The sequence below is a fragment of the Danaus plexippus genome, chromosome 23, assembly GCF_018135715.1.
Source record: "Danaus plexippus chromosome 23, MEX_DaPlex, whole genome shotgun sequence".
Lineage (NCBI taxonomy): Eukaryota > Metazoa > Arthropoda > Insecta > Lepidoptera > Nymphalidae > Danaus > Danaus plexippus.
This window is the reverse complement of record NC_083551.1, coordinates 1,171,070-1,188,692: the sequence shown is the minus strand read 5'-3', so window position 1 is coordinate 1,188,692 and position 17,623 is coordinate 1,171,070. Positions and strand designations below refer to the sequence as shown.

Genomic DNA, 17,623 nt, shown 5'->3' with positions numbered 1-17,623 from the left:
TCAAAATATGTTTACTTTAAGCTCTAACAATAGATAACAAAAGATAAATTGAAGAGCAGTGTCTACGAAAAATAGACTAAACAAAAATAATTTGTTTTAATTTATTGATATAACTTAAAAAAATCTTTGAATAATTTCTAGGAACTGATGATATCTATTTTATTTGGCCAAATCACTACTAATGTTATAAAAGTGAAAGTAAGTCTGTCTATCTTTTTATTACCTTTCTACGCTTAAACCACTGAACCGATTTGGATGAATTTTGGTATAGAGGTAGACGGAACCGTGGAGAAACACATAAGCCTTTTATTGCGATCCTGGACCAGAATCCCGATCCCGAAACTCACGGGTGGAACCATGAAGTTCAGTTCAGTGGTCGCGTTTTAAATGATTGTTTAAATAATGTTACAAGCGGCGCCGTCAGTGCCATGCTAATTATAATATACTATAATTCTTAGAATTAACTATATTAAATACTGAACAATTGTAATTTTGTAATGGCAACATTTAAGTATCAACTTGTGTTTGAAAATTATAAATAATTCAGCCATTTTGTTAGACGTTACTGGAAGTAACGCTGAACATTGAAAATCAAATCTGAAACTGTACATAAAAAAATAAATGATTTAATTTAATTTTTTTAGTATAAAATTAAATCATCGATAAATACAATACTGAAAAAAGTGAATGCAAGAGCGGTGGGAATGCTGTAGATTTTTTAATGATTAGATTTTTTTAAAATATTTTTGCATAAGAGTAACGAATCGTATATATCGGATTTTATTATAAATTCATTGTTTTAAAGACAGGACGCCAGCCTCGCTGGCGTCTCTAATGTCACTTGTTTTAGTACGTTCCACATATTTTAAAATGAAACTTCAATTCTTCTAAATGTTCTTGTATTTCTCGAAGGTTCTTCATAATCACATTCTTTATGCTCCGCACTCGCTGAACTCTGCAGTCCCCGGTCGTGCGTCCAGACGTCATATTTAAACCAGAATTCAAACATAGTTCTATTCTCTTTGATTTCGTTTTACTTTTAACAATAGTAACGACGACCAATAAGTTGTTATAATAATTGATGCCAGTTATTTCCATGTTGCATCCGTCATTGAAGCTGCTTGCGCCGATACGGCCATTCTGGCAGGCGGTGCGTGCTCTGCACCTGCCTGGTGATGTGTTCTCTCTTGCTTAGCTTTCGTAATGTTCTCGTACCCGTTGCAGGTCTCGTAGAGTAGATGGGCCAGGTTCAAGAATTGATGCTTCATCATCCGAAGTCATGCCGATACGGTTATACTGATGCGTGCTCTGCATTGTTTTCTGTGATAACAGAGAGATACTTATGTAGTCTAGGTACTTCCACAGTAAACCTAGATAACTTTATATTGTTATAGTTATGGTAAACAAATTTGTTGTTGTCGTATGGGTTACGTCGTTTATTACGACTCATCGTGAGACGAAATCATAATATCAGGTCCAATTATTTAATCTACTTATGGCTTTGGGGCGTCACACGAACATTCATAACATAGGACGTCTCCATCCGCCTACAACACTTTTTTTTTTGGTTTTTTTTTTTTTTTTTTTTAATTGTTTGGCGTAAGACGTCTCCACCCGTGTACATTTTTTTTTTAAATTTTTTTTTTTTTTTTTTTTTTCTTTATTTGTTTGGCGTAAGACGTCTCCACCCGTCTACATAATTTTTTTTTTTCTTTATTTGTTTGGCGTAAGACGTCTCCACCCGTGTACAATATATTTTTTTTTTTTTTTTTTTTTTATTTTTTTTTTTTTTTTTTCGTAAGACGTCTCTACCCGTCTACATTATTTTTTTCTTTATTTTTTTTTGGCGTAAGACGTCTCCACCCGTGTACAATATTTTTTTAATTTTCTTTTTTTTTTTTTTTTTTTTTTTTTTTCGTAAGACGTCTCCACCCGTCTACATTTTTTTTTTCTTTATTTGTTTGGCGTAAGACGTCTCCACCCGTGTACAATATTTTTTTTAAAATATTTTTTATTTTTTATTATTATTTTTTTTTTTGTTATGGTTCGGATCCGCACGCCAAATGCATCTTTTATAGTAATATATCTCAAACTAAGTGTTAGACAATCACATTGCTAGCAATGATTAATGGTAATGCGTTTGAATGAAGCAATTTGAACAAAATGAAATACGCTCACCGGATAACTATTAGGTAGGCGAACCGTCCACCTAACTGCTTGCTTAGTAATTCTGTGTAGTCCCTCAGATGCTGTGAAGTCTCATCGTAGCTGGTCATGTGCCACATTCGTAGCTGGTCATGTGCCACATTTCGAAGTCATCCATTGTCTAAAATCACTTTACAAGATATTAATCATTCTCAATTATTTTCTGGATTTTGTATAGTTCACAAAATTTTAAATATAGGGATATCCGATTTCTGGGGTTATATTTTTATTATTACAATATCTCCCTTCTGGAATCTTTTAATCGTAGCTCGACCTCTCAAAAACCTAGCTTTGTATCTTCTCTCCGCCTCGACCATCCTGTTTTGAATGTGTTGGTGCATTACTTCGATTTAAACGGACTGATTGTTGAATTGTAATCTAAATTGTCAAAGCATAATTGACTTGTTCGTATGTGCAAAACATCGGCAAGGATACTAAATTTTCCACATGTATTCTTATCACGTAATAAATCTGCTCCGGTTAATATATCAGTAGTCGTTTCAAAACCTGGAACTATAGAAAATTATTTCTACATTAATAACTATTTAACTATTCATTGAAATAGTAAGGTCCGATCTCAATCCACGCAAATAGTTTACGATTTGTTTTCTACACCCAGAGATTTCATTTGCAATTGATTCTTGTATAACGCACCACTGCGATCTTGCATTTTATTTAAGAGTACATTTACCAGTTGGTATTAAATTAAAATTCGGCGTGATCTCCTTATTCCCGTCGGAAACACGATTCAAACGCATGACCACGGTTAGCAGAAAAGGAACAGAAATTAGTTATATTCGCAATAGATGTATTTGATCAGGATTTTGGAGTCGAGTATGCTTTCGTTTGAATTACAGCATCGTTTTTGTAGAGGCACTGCCGTGTGTTAACCAGACATGTTGCAAATATTACTATGAAGAGTATGTCTATTGTCGTATTTAAATAAAGCAATGGTCTCAGTAGTTTGATATTAAAATCATGCAAGTTCTTATAGATCTTATAGATTTCTTATAGATCGAGATTCTTATAGATGCAAGTTCTTATAGATCGAGTTTATACTCAAGTCTTCCCAAGGCCTCCCTACGTCATCTCATGGTATTCTTAAGGATACAGCAAGGAACTGTGGTTAGCTCAAGAGTAACACGCGATTAGTTCAGAGGTACGCTTTCCACATCTGTGGTGTAGACTTGTCTTCTCACGGCTCCACAAGGCATCCCTACGGAATCTCATGGTTCTCTTATGGATACATCAAGGACCCGTGGTTAGCTCAAGGGTAACACGCGATTAGCTCAGAGGTCACGCTCTCCAGATCTGTGGTGTATAATTGTCTTGTCACGGTACCACAAGCCTTCCCTACAGAATCTCATGGTTCTCTTTAGAATACATCATGGACACGAGGTTAGCTCAAAGGATAATAACAAATGTTAGCTATGGTCTCACGTAATGCCTCTTGTGTAGATGTTGCAACTAACCAATCGTCTGCACACTTTCTAGCTCGCTCCTTTAAAAGACTTTAATTCTAATGTCGTAGTTACTGATTTGGTACGTATTTACAGCCGTAAAGATGCGTTTGAATCAATCCCGAACACACACACTATCACCGGGATCAAAAAATCTTGTTAGTAATTTTAATCGTATCTCTTGTTTTTTTTGTAGTAGCAAACGTTCGGTCACGCTCTGCATTGTTGACATCATTTGCATGAAAGACTGAGGAGCGTTCTTCATTACGCAAGTTCTCCGGATGATTATTTTCTTGAGCTGGATCAGGATTTACAAATACACTAAGACCGGCAGTAACTGATCACAAGAGCGATCCCACTTCTGATATCGGATTTTATTATAAATTCATTGTTTTAAAGACAGGACGCCAGCCTCGCTGGCGTCTCTAATGTCACTTGTTTTAGTACGTTCCACATATTTTAAAATGAAACTTCAATTCTTCTAAATGTTCTTGTATTTCTCGAAGGTTCTTCATAATCACATTCTTTATGCTCCGCACTCGCTGAACTCTGCAGTCCCCGGTCGTGCGTCCAGACGTCATATTTAAACCAGAATTCAAACATAGTTCTATTCTCTTTGATTTCGTTTTACTTTTAACAATAGTAACGACGACCAATAAGTTGTTATAATAATTGATGCCAGTTATTTCCATGTTGCATCCGTCATTGAAGCTGCTTGCGCCGATATATAGTATGCGTTAAAAATTCCAAATTTGTAAAAACATGTCACTACCGTGGTATAAAGTTGTTTTCTAAATAGCCATAATCACCAACAAAATCTTTTAATCTCTAAAATAATATAGTCATTCATTAACGAATGAAAAGAGTAGCAAATATATTACAGATAGTTTCCGTATCTTAGGTAATTTTTAAATTATATTTAAGTTGTAAGATCATTTTCATCATTATATATATATATATATATATATATATATAATGATGAAAATGATCTTACAACTTAAATATAATTTAAAAATATATATATATATATATATATATATATATTCTTTTTATATATGTTATAATATATTCATTTCGAAACAGACAAAATATTGTTCTACGCTGTGCCGTGCCGTAGTCAAAATAATCAAATTGGGTCAGGACATAGACATGCCTATTGCATGATGACAAAAATGTTAGCAGTAGAATTTTTAAAAAAGGTAACAGTTGCATGTCTAATAGGTGGGTAGCTTAAAAAAGTATAACAACGATATTTTAAAACATTCAGACTCATGTTTACTGCATGTTAAATGTTTATTAGGAGTTAGACAAGTTTAAGTGACATTTATCTTTGTGTTGCATAAAAAGTTATATATATTTATATACTAAATATCAGTGTTTTGTTGAGGTAAAAGAGATTTCTTAGGTGTCACACCATATTTAGCATACATATTATTTCTTTTACTGAAATTAATTTGAAGGAAGCATCAACATACTTGTAGATACAAAGTAATTAGCAAATACGAAATACATCTTTGTGCGTAATTGCTATAAATAATGGTTAGATGTCTATTTCAAATTTATGTGAATAGTATAAATGAATCCTCGCAATCATCACGAGCCTTTCTAGTATTTCTTTAAAAAGAGCAAAACCTTACTAGTATGGCCTTTTTTATAATACTAAATAATTAAATTAAAATAATTAAATGTTCACGTTATATATTAAGAATACTTGCATTAAGAATACCTTTAATATAATCATATAAGGGAAGAGTAACTCTTAAATCTATAAATTTCTAACAAAACTGAAGACAAAATGTTTTTTTCCTACTGGACTATAAGAATGATTTAGAACTAATTGAATGGATACTTCCGACAAACCAAAGGTGATTAATTTATAACAATTTTTATTATAACTTATATGAGTTTTACATTGATTCTGTCTCTTATATGGATACTATTAATTTCTTATTTAATGAAATCAAAACCACACAATTTTAAACTGACTAAAAGTTGAATTGAGTTGAATTAATATTCATTTTTTTTTTGAAAAAATCTTTTCTTTAAGATTAACATATCAGCCAAAGCTAAATTGGCAGGATCAATAAATTTTATGGGATATGTTTTTGAATTTAAAAAAATTCTATTCTTAATTACGTCAATATAAATGAAGACAGTCATGAGTGTTTTTCTTATATAAATATAGTAAGAATATGAAAGTAAAATGAATAATAATTCGTTCATTGGTTTAAGCGGGGATGTGTAATAGACAGACAGAGTTAATTATTAATTTATAATATAAAAGGGACAATGAGTGTTACTATAAAGAGAGTCAATTAATTTCCCATCGAGTGTGAAAATCAAAACAGAAATATCCTCAAAGTTATCGTTGTCAATTATCTCAGACTAATAAACATTTTAGAACTGATAAGTTAATTGCCTGCGTGGGTAATACTTAAAATGTTTAGAACTGGCCAGTTAGAAATATTGTTAATGAAAACTTTTTTAGAACTCTTCGGTAACCTTATTTAGTCTATTGCTTTCATTTGTCATTTGTTTTTTGTGAATTTTCGAAAAATCTAATACTTGTTATACATGAAAATGAACCTAAATAGAGAAAACTATCGGTCAATGATTACTCAACAACAAAGCTATCATAGGCTGCGATTAACGTTTCTTTATGAAACATCAGTTCGTGCAAGTATTTTTAATTGCTTTAATGAGTTTAAGCGTGGACTTAGCAATCTCAATGATGATCAGCGTGAGGGACGTCCTTTAACAGCAACTCCTAAGATAACATCAGTGCTGTGAAACGCATCATAAAGGAAGATGAGAGAGTGACCTAACAGTAATACAGGCAAGACTAGTCATTGATATGAGTCAGGTTCAAAAAATATTAGATGTACGATTAGATATTGACGTCAGGAAGCTTTGTACCACGTGTATTTCCAATACTATAACCGATGACCAGAAACACCTCCGCATGGACTTGTGTCGCCAAATGGTAGATAATTTCAACGGCGGTGACAAAAATTCAGTATTTGACATCGTCACAGGTGATGAAAGCTGGATATATTGCTGCGAACCCGGAACCAAAAGACAATCAGTTCGGTGGATGTTTCCTTTCAAGGATCGGCCAACTAAGGAAAAGAAAGGTAGAAGTCAAGGAAAAAAGATGATTTTCTCTTTCTTTGGTCGGAAAGGCCATTTAGCAACAGTTGTGCTAGAAGATAGAAGGACAGTTACTGCAGACTGGTATATAAATTGTTGTCTAAGAAAAATTCGACAGCAGCGCCTACGAAGCAGGATCCTTCTTCACCACGACTATACTTCAGCGCACTTCGCAAAACCTACTGTTGAATATTTGACTATGGCACGTGTCGATACAATGAGTCATCTTCTATGCAGTTCTTACCTGGCGCCCTGTGACTTTTCGATGTTACCTAGGTATTCATAGAAATTGATCACTATCACGATTTTATATTCATTATAGTTTTTCAGTTGCTGGAAGCTGGGATCCCATTCATGTTATCTGGATTGATCCTATCATCTGACTGTATCTGTTATTCCCTCCACGTGTTTGCAAAATTTGTAATGATCAAGTTATTGTATGTCTCCAATATTAGGTATTTTATACAAATAAATTCAATTGAGCAGGTGTCTTCTGTCAAGAAAAGACTTTCATTGATTTGTAACACCTTTTAGAAGTAGATCTGGGGTAACCATTTGCCAACAGATGGAATTTTCTGTTGCAGAAAATAAAAATAAGAGAACTGGTCGTTTTAATTTCATGTAATTTTTACGAGGGAGGATATAATAGATAATATATAAGTCTAGGATCAGAACTGTTTCCAAACTTATTAAAGAGATGTTTGGGATATTAAGGATACTTGTACCAATAGTGATCATTGTCATACATAGTAATAGTGATTCTTTTAGAATTTGAGTTTTATAAAGACCATTTATATAATGTGTTACTGCTATCGAAATAATTTCTGCGGTACTTAATAATGTAGGTATGTATTTTATTGCAGAATATAAGTTCATTTGTATAATTATTAGTTCGATTTATTAATTGCTACATATGATTTGTAACGTTCAAGTTGATTTTAGTGATAAATTTTGAAAATGGAATTGTCCATATTTAGAGATTAGTCTTTTAGATGGTTGTTTATATAGTGCTAAAGGCACCTAAAAATATTTTTTTCAGAATGGCCCTGTCACAATCAAAATAATAAAGGAAAACTTGAAATAAAAAACAAATTATTAAAGGCGTGGACGTGGTTCACAAGAAGAAAATTTGCACTAAAAAAGATGCAACATTTTTAATTGTTTTAAGATCGAAATTGCAGTTTTTGAAACGGAACTTAGTCCTCTAAAAGAGATGCCATGACAAAAGGTAGAAAAAAAAAAACGTTTTCGATACAATTTGAAAACGTTTTGGTAGAAGATATTTTAACGTTGCAAAGCAATTTTATGGATTCACGAGGCCTGCATCTTTGCAGAATGATATACATGTAAGGCAGTCTCTTCTCTCTCTTTCTTGGTCCTATGTCCCCTAGATGGGGCAGAGGGCATCCACAGTACGTCGCCATCTCGTTCGATCTTGAGCTTCGCCTTTTATGTCGCTCCAAGTCTTGCCGATGTTTTTGACCTCTGCAATGATCGTCCGCCGCCAGGTCTGCTTAGGGCGACCACGTTTCCGCTTTCCTTCAGGGGTCCAGTCTAGGGCTTGTTTCGGTATGTGTTCCGGATCCCTTCGGAGCGCGTGGCCGATCCACTTCCACTTGCGACGTTTGATTGTAATTGTATTGATGTAAGGCAGTACGTATCAATTTTGCAAAATCAGTTTGGTGAATCTGGTAATGTAAGAAAAACATGGTTAGGGCAATTTTCGAAAAGTGAAAAGTCTAAAACTATTTTCAAGACATTTAACTTTTGTTGAAGTAAAAATTGATTGAATAAGTAAACCTACGGTAATTTCGACATTTTAAAAGCACCAAATTTTATCAACATTTATTGAAAATATATGTACATGTCTAAATATAAAATTGATTAACAGTTTTTTATCAATTAAAAATAAGTGAGGTTCTCAGTTTACGTTGTAATGAACCTTGTAACTCATCCTTTTAGGTTTGCAGAAAAGAATTTTCAAATATAACAGCTGGGTAAATAATATAAATAGGCAATGAAATGATGATGATGATGATGATGATGAGGAAATGTTCATAAAAAATTGCATCGAAAATACTTAAACAAAGTATCACGATAGACGTATCACTTCAGAAATCTAATAACTATGATTTTATCTACAGTGGTTAAGTATTAATTTACTTATTCCCAACCTCAGCCTCAATTTTCTTGTTGCCTAATGCAATTTGAATCTCAGTTATCGTTTTCCCTTTAGTTTCGGGCACGAATAAGACAATTAAAGTACAAATAATTAAACACATTGCACTGAAGAACCAGTACGTCCCAGAATAACCGAAGGCGTGGAACATAGCCTCTAAATATTTAGTTGTTATGAACGCGCTTAGTAAGAAGAATGTAAAACATATTGTATATCCAAATGCTCGCGTTCTTCCTTCAAATAATTCAACAGTAACTATGAAAAGAAGACAGCCGATTCCTGGAAATAATACAAAGGTATTTAAGTTTGAAGTACCCGATATATAGAAAATGTGTGTTTTTTTTCGTTTTGGGTCTTTTAAGATGAAAAATTTAAAGCTTTTTGGAATTACAATAACTGATATATTAAAAGTTTTGATAAGGATTGGAATTGAAACATTGAGTAGGTCTAAGCAGGCTTTAAAAATATAACATTAGAAAAAAACACTGAGTTTATAACTTATACTCACCAATATTGAAACTGTATGTAGCAAGTATTAAAGATATGATAGGAAGGTAGTTAAGGAAGCCAGAGATAACATAACCTTCCCTGGTACTATATGTGAAGAAAACTCCCAATCCGAGCTGCGGATACAAAACAGAAAACATAATACAAATTTATGTTCGTAATGAATAACTTACCCCTAATCTGTTACGGTATGTTTGTTTGAAAGTTGGAAGTTTTTTATATCTATTAAAATAATATATTACTAATTTTATACAAATAAGGAAAAGTTTTCACTTACCATACCACACAACATGCCAATGAGGGAATAAATTAAAATAGGTCGTCTCCCAAACATTTTTGTAAAAAAGGATGTGCAAACAGCAGCGCTCAGTTGGATGCAGCCAACTATAACTGATGCTACCTCAGGCATTAAGCTGGAGTGCGTTGCTTCCAAAATCGTTTGCAAATAAAATTCCACTGCATTGTATCCTACGGCATTGCAGCCGCCACAGACCAGAATGCCCAATGAAAGTGACTTCAGAAATGTTTTATCCTTCATTAAGGCCAACTTAGCTATTTTTTCTTTCTTGCTAGATTTATAGTCTTCAATCTCTTGTTTGACCTGTACATCAGTTTCACGGACTTTAGACAGGACATTTATGGCATCATCCGTACGACCTGAGATATGTTTGTTGTGTCAGTAATGTAATTTGAATCATTTTAATAGTAAAAAAGAGGGTAAGTAGGAGTTAAAACTTATATGCTAGTATATCTGTAACTTACCTGTCGTGTATAAATGGACAGGAGATTCTGGTAGAAAAAGTAGCGGTATAGACGTCAATACTATCACACCAGCTACTAAGCAGTTATAGATTGTATAAGATACAAATGGACCGATTGAGAGAGTTGCAACAATACCTATGCAGGCAAGTATGTGTAAGAACGTACCAAGAGATGCACGAAATTCTTTCTAAAAAAATATCGGGAGAAAGAAGAATGTAGAAAAAAAAGATATACAATTTTTGGTCTTCTTAATATTCCATACAAATTCATTGAAAATATTAAATTATTGGTAATGTTTATGATTTTAAACCTACTGAAATACAGAGTGTTCAATAAATTTATGTTCAAAATTTTGATACGTGTTAACAATTTGATTTTTAATGCTCTCAATTTAATCTTAAATAAATAAGTTAAATTAATCCGTGACAAAATCTAAGGTTGAAATATCATTATATTATATAGAAATAACTAATGTTTAAGTGGCATATAAACTTAGTTTTGAACATGTACATAAAAAAAAACTACTTTTTGAAAAAAGATACTTACGAAAGCTATACTCACATTAGCTATTTCTGATACGTATACTGGGATTACTACATAAATATAATTATCAGTCGACACCATGACCATTCGGCAAAATATCAACATCCACACCTCGGTAACAAATATCGTCCATATGGATGCACATATCCTTGGTATGGTAATTAAAATGATGGAGTACTTCCTTCCTATTTTATCTAACAATGTCCCGGCTAGTAAATTTGCTGAAATTAAAAATGTTACTTAAAATGTGGCGTCTCATGTTGTTTAACCATTCATTCACTCACTCATTCATTCATTCATTCACTCATTCATTCACTCATTCATTCATTCATTCATTCATTCATTATTTATTTATGGGAATATATACAGCTTACATTACAATAAATTATTTCGATAGCGTAAAAATAATTCGCCAGAACAGTTTCCACTGTTACATTTTAACATGGAGTGTATTTTATCTTACCTAAGAAAAAAATTGTTATGAAATATTAAAAAAAAACACAAGTATCTTACTTATGCAAGCAACCAAATACCCTCCGGAGACTATCCATGAGCCTTCTTCCTGTGTGATGGGTCTTGATAACGGAGTGTCTGTTCCATTCCGGAGTTTAACGAGCATTGGAGAAGACCACAGCATACTCACACCAGCTGTCAGTGAAACTAAATTTACTGAAATAAATATTGGAGTGAATAATTATATTGATAGCTTTGTTTCCATTATTTTTTTTCATTAACAGAACCTTACTATTGACTCTTAACCAAATCTGATGTAAACAAAAGAGATATTTTATTCTAGACAATAAAGCTCTAGTTTAAATAGTGTATATTTTAATCAACAACATAAACAATCTGAAAAACTGTTTATATTATTCAAGGACAATAATAATATGAATAAGCGAATGTAATCCAAATTTACTATTTTCAGAATGTTCCTAGACATCAAATAGCAATTAAATCCATGGATTTTATTTCTTGTATGACAAAATATTTAATTATGGCACACTCGTTTAGAGTCTGCTAACATCAATGTTCGTAAAACCGAGCTTATTTAAAAAAAAGCATATTTACACAATAGTAATAATACTAATATTACATTAATTACAAAGTAACTCGATGACTACACGTGAAAATCTTAGATCTCATTACACATATTTATTCAAATCATTGTAACTAAAGATTTCCTACTGATAATAAGATAATTATATATTACTAATAATTCTGTTAATTGTAGTTTTACGTTGATATAACAGATTGTATTAAGTCCTTTATTGCACTTAAATAGATCATAAAGTTGAAGTAAATACGTTGACTTTTACATTAAAAAAAAAACAACAAAAATATTATGAAAACCAACACAATTATATGACAACAACTTACTTGTATCGTACGTGATAATACTGTGGATACGTGAATAGATTTTAGTAGAAATAAAAAGAGAGTTGAAGCTGAAAAATAAACATAGAATTTTTTCAGTAAAATATATATATATATTTCTCTACTCACATCTTCTATTTACACAAACTCTTTAAAATCACGTTATATCCTTATTTCTACATGTTAAGGGATAAAACAATCTGAAATTTTTACATTTATATAACATATAATTTCCGTAATGTTGTTGAAATATTAAAAAATAGTTTTGAAATAACAACCATTTAACGAACAAAGTTTAATTATCATCATAGGAATTATAATAATATATTATTACAGCGTAATCTAGTTTTTGTGTTCTTATTAGTCTACATTATCGTATTTACAAACATGACGTATGAAACAAAGTAAATATTACAAAGGGACATCTAATCTACCGTATTACTAACAATATTTAAGATATAATTAAATCCTATGTAAATCCTATAGCGGTTTTCCTAAATATGAGCAGTATAAAAGTCTTTATTCAACAGAAATTACGTACCAAATTTAATGTGCGTTATCTACACTATTGTTAAAAATAATACGTCCTAATTAGATTCAATTTAAATAAGATAAAATAGGTAAACATCTTACAAAAATTAGTTCTATTCAATCATCAGGAGCGGAGTGTTAAATAATGATAATTAATTCCTTTGTATCAACAAAGTTATTAAGGAATAATGAGATCTAAGATTTTCGCGAGTATTCATTTAAATGAAACTAGTGTTATTCGGATTTACTACGCGGATTTTATTATTTAAAAACTACATAATCCCGTCGTTTCGGTGACACCTCGTCACCTCGTCTGCCCGTGATCACGGTTGCTGCAAAGTAACCGAAACGACGGGATTATGTAGTTTTTAAATAATAAAATCCGCGTAGTAAATCCGAATAACACTAGTTTCATTTATTAAGGAATTCTGCAAATCCCGGGTGTTCCGTAGTAGTTGGTGAAGATAAACATTACAAAATATGTTTTAGAAATATAGATTGAATACAACGATATGTCCTATGTAATTTTATTCTTCAATTTTAAGTACACTTTAGTTCGTTATATTTCACCATTAGTGAAAATAAAATAAACAAAGAATTATTATATATTTACTTTAAATGAATTGAGACAAGTTTTTTTTACATTATTTTATTTAAAACTTCTGTTGAACAATGTGTTAGTGTCTGATTTAATGTAAATAATGATTTATTGACATTCCTCTGTAAAGTTTGAATTAATTACGCAACTTGTTATTGAACAAACTATTAAATTTTATTGATCGTGATTATTATACATTATCAAATATCTGTATCCAACATATATAAAAGTGTAACATCTGGAAGTGTAACATCTGGAAGTGTAACATCTGAAAGTGTAACATCTGAAAGTGTAACATCTGGAAGTGTAACATCTGGAAGTGTAACACCTGGAAGTGTAATATCTGGAAATGTAACATCTAGAAGAGTAACATCTAGAAGTGTAATATCTGGAAGTGTAACAAGTCGCTACATAGCTAACACAGGTAATTTTCTTTCAAAATTTTTTTGTATTTCATATTTTTTTCTAACTTTTGTACCTATATGTTAATTAAAAATAATTTGTGTAATTTTCAAATTGTTTAAATTTTTTAATAACTGGGTCCTGTAAATATAAATGAATGTAATTTGTTTCTTTGGCTATAAGATATAGAATAAATATCTAAAGGATAAAATAAATAAAACTTTAAAAATATTTTTATCTTATAAAAAATATTCAATTAATTAATCTTAAGTTTAGTGTTATATAATAACTCTTTAATATTTCGATATAAATGATTATTTTGTTAAAAGCTTTATAATATAAATATAATAAAACAGTGTATCAAAAAAACATTGTCTGTGAAAGCAAGCAAAAATCTTACTATTCTTTTTTATATTGTAAACTTTGAATCAGAACAGATGCAACCGTTCCTGATTTCGGACGGACGAACCGCTACTAATATTTTAATATCAATACAAAATACCTAATCATCAAGATTGACCAAAATGTCCGTACTGAAAAACAAGCTCGCTATTTAGTTAATGTTAAAAACAATAAATTTATATTTGGAATAAGATGTCAACATATCTCGGGTATCTATATTCAAATGCAAATATAGCAATACGAATTGAAACTGTGGCATTCTAATAAAGTAATTATGTTGTAACAGCGTTGTGACAAACATACCTACATAATGTGAATTGTAATACGAGAACTTGTAGGTATAAAAAAATTATATCATTAAAATTATTCTACTCAATAATATTTACAATTGTATTGAATTTATAGAAAAAATAAATAAAAACAATATGCTTAGAATAAATATATATAAAATAATTATGTATAAAATAATTATGTCGACTAAAATACGTTTGAAAGTATAATACTATATCTATAGCTGTTATAATGTAAAGCCGATATTGATATTATTTTATTTATTTCAACATACATTCAATAGAATTTAAAGAAAAATTTATTATTTCTTTGCATTTAAACGAGATAAGAATTTAAAACTTATAACACATAAATAATGTGAAATATATTTGGAAAAAATATAAAAAAATATTAACGTTTTTAATGACTTATCAAACTGCTGATAACTTAATGCTTACGATTTTACAAGTTATAAATATTTTATAGCAATTAGCACATATTAAAATAAAATTTAATATATTATTATAATAAGTATGTGTTATTTACTTGCGTCCTTTTATTGAACACGTAAATTGTTTGAATGCTTTGGTTTATTTTTAAGATATAATAATAAGGCACTTAGCAACTTTAGGTTTGATTATATGCATTAGTATTAAGCGATGCTTCTAAGACTTAAAATAAGCTTTAAAAGGTTAAAAAAAAAATATTACAAATATGAAAACAGTACCCAGACATACAAGTCTGCGTCGACACACTATATACAGGACGTTCAGAATTTTTCTTTCATAAACCGACGTTGTTACTATCAGGTGGGATGATATATAAAAAACTGGAAAGGTTCCGTATGTAATGTGACGATGTTAATGTTAAAACCTACTAATATTATCATCGTTGAGGTTTGAATGTATGAAAGATCCTTTTTTTTTGAGGGCGAAAATCATTAAATAACTCTGGGTTTGGAAAGAGGGAGTGTCAGACTCGTACTGACTAAAAACCTCCAGTATCTTTTCCTGCTCTGGTCCAGGCCAAAAAATCCGGATTGGAATTTAACAAAACTTAACAATAATGTTATAAATTTTAAAACAATTAATCTCATAACGCCGCTTAATTTGATCGACAAAATAATAGAACAGTAATGTTTGTAGGTTTGATGACTTTGAAAACTTTCTGATGTTATGAAAAGAAATAGAAGGTGACTGCTTTCACAATAATATGCGTTAATCGTTTCTCATACAATAATCTACTTCAATACTGTCTGTATAACGTGCAAAGGTGTACCGATAGAATACAGTTAATGCTCCGTAGTGATGTCACAAAACTTGGAGTAAGCATAAAGGTCAATGAAATGCTGAAGTTACAATGCTATTTCTCACACATTTAAAAAATTAAACATGTGCGAGTCGGACTCGCCCATGAAGGGTTCCGTAGCAGCAAGTAGATGGCATAATATAAAAGTTATATTATAAAGCGTTGTAACTTTGATCGATATGAAAAAAATAATTTGGTTTTACATATGGTGTTTGTATGAACGACAAAGTTGTATAGGCGTTTTTTGAATATGTATTATTTCTTAAACAACTAATAATGATATCTCGTTCAAACCAATTTTCGTTGAAAGTTTCCATTGAAATCTACAGCATATATTTTTTTAGTTTTCTCATTCTCTTATTATAAAAGTTAGGGGGGGGGGACACTCATTTTTCCACTTTGGAAGCGTCTATCTTTCAAACAATTGATTTTGCAGAAAAATGGTTTTAGGAACCTTCATGTCTTTTTTAAAGCCCTATCCATAGACACCCATCACGTATAGGTTAACTGAAAAAAAATTTTTTTTAATTAGTTCCATATATCCCTCTTTAATTTTTATTCAAAATTCAAATAGCGATTAACAGAATACATTAACCTACAAAGTTTCAACTATGTTGGCCCAACAGTTTCGGAAATTAATGGCTGTGACATACGGATGGACGGATGGAGATACGCACAGACAGACATTACGAATCTATAAGGGTTCCGTTTTTTTGAACCCTAAAAATGACTTAGTTGAATTTTATGCGAAATTAATAATTTTCCTATTCTATACACACGACCATGAAATATTTCAATTAAAGTTTAACTACGTATAGTTTGCCTCAGTTAGTGATTCGTCATACCTATGTGTTTTTTATAGAATTAGCAAAAATAATTGAATTTAATGATTAATTATATGTTAAAAGATATTTTTTGTAGTTATAAGCTGTTACAAATATTATAGCTGACTCAAACGAAATAGACTAATAATATTAGTAAGCCCATCATATTATATGTAAACTTCAAATAAATATGAATACTTATATATGATGTCTCTAGAACCAATGTTAATGAGAGCTGACTGCACTTTTTTATACTATGTACTAGTAACACTCGATGTAAAAAATATATATATTTTCTTCCTTTGAATATTTTTCCGTCAAGAACATCAGATACGACACATTTAAAAACAGAAGTATTTCTTATACTAAATTTTAAAAAGCATTTACAAGATTTTAAGTACTTTTAATTATTATCTATGTTGTATATATTTACCCAGAGTAGCTATAGTGAATTGTCGTATTAGAGCCGATGATAATTTTCCTTTCATTATGCTTTAATCACTGGTACTATTGTTTATTAATATAATAAAGTACATTAATTATGCTACATGAATTTAATTTGTTCTCGGTTCACTTATTTCCGTAATATACACCGAGCATAATGATATACCGTCACACCGGTTATTCTGTATTGAATAGAAACACTACTGAGTGCTGATGCGTCGCTGTTAGCCTTATGACAGAAACTCATTACGATTGATAACCATTGCAAGTGTCATGTTTATCTCATATCATAGTTTATAACCGATTAGTTAAAACCAAAACTACTATTTTCAATAACTTTCAGTTATTTACATTATTTAATGGTTGATATAATGTTAACCAATTTATTAAAAATATCACATTGATTTTTATGTCCGTATATTTTAAGACATTTTTTTATTAAAATTTAATTTTAAATAAATGAAATCGGTCGCGTAATAATTTTATATAATTTGTTGTAACACTGTGTTGTAATTGCATACCAAGCGACTAAAGTAAGTCTTGCTAGCTGTGTAATATAAAAAATAATTGAAGCCAGGTTAGTCACACATAAATGTTCAATTTTCCTGTGTTGCACGCTCTTCTCTTATTATAAAGAATTCGCAAGAATATAACTTTAAATTTA

The 17,623-nt window shown here is 30.8% G+C and overlaps 1 protein-coding gene across 2 annotated transcripts; it reads right to left on the bottom strand.

Moving 5' to 3' along the window:
* Nucleotides 1-8,647: 8,647 nt before the first annotated feature.
* LOC116774955 (facilitated trehalose transporter Tret1-like) lies at nt 8,648-17,171 on the bottom strand. 2 transcript variants are annotated; one of them, XM_061524108.1, is made up of 7 exons: nt 16,949-17,171; nt 11,320-11,475; nt 10,810-11,027; nt 10,264-10,450; nt 9,779-10,158; nt 9,503-9,617; nt 8,648-9,273 (listed from the first exon to the last, which is right to left on the bottom strand). In XM_061524108.1, exons 1-7 carry the CDS (start codon nt 17,001-17,003, stop codon nt 8,975-8,977), a joined length of 1,410 nt encoding a protein of 469 aa, XP_061380092.1. In that variant the 5' UTR covers nt 17,004-17,171; the 3' UTR covers nt 8,648-8,974. The 2 variants fall into 2 exon arrangements, with proteins under 2 accessions (XP_061380092.1, XP_061380093.1); XM_061524109.1 differs by having other exon boundaries at nt 10,825-11,027; nt 16,949-17,170.
* Between the last annotated feature and the right edge of the window lie 452 nt (nt 17,172-17,623).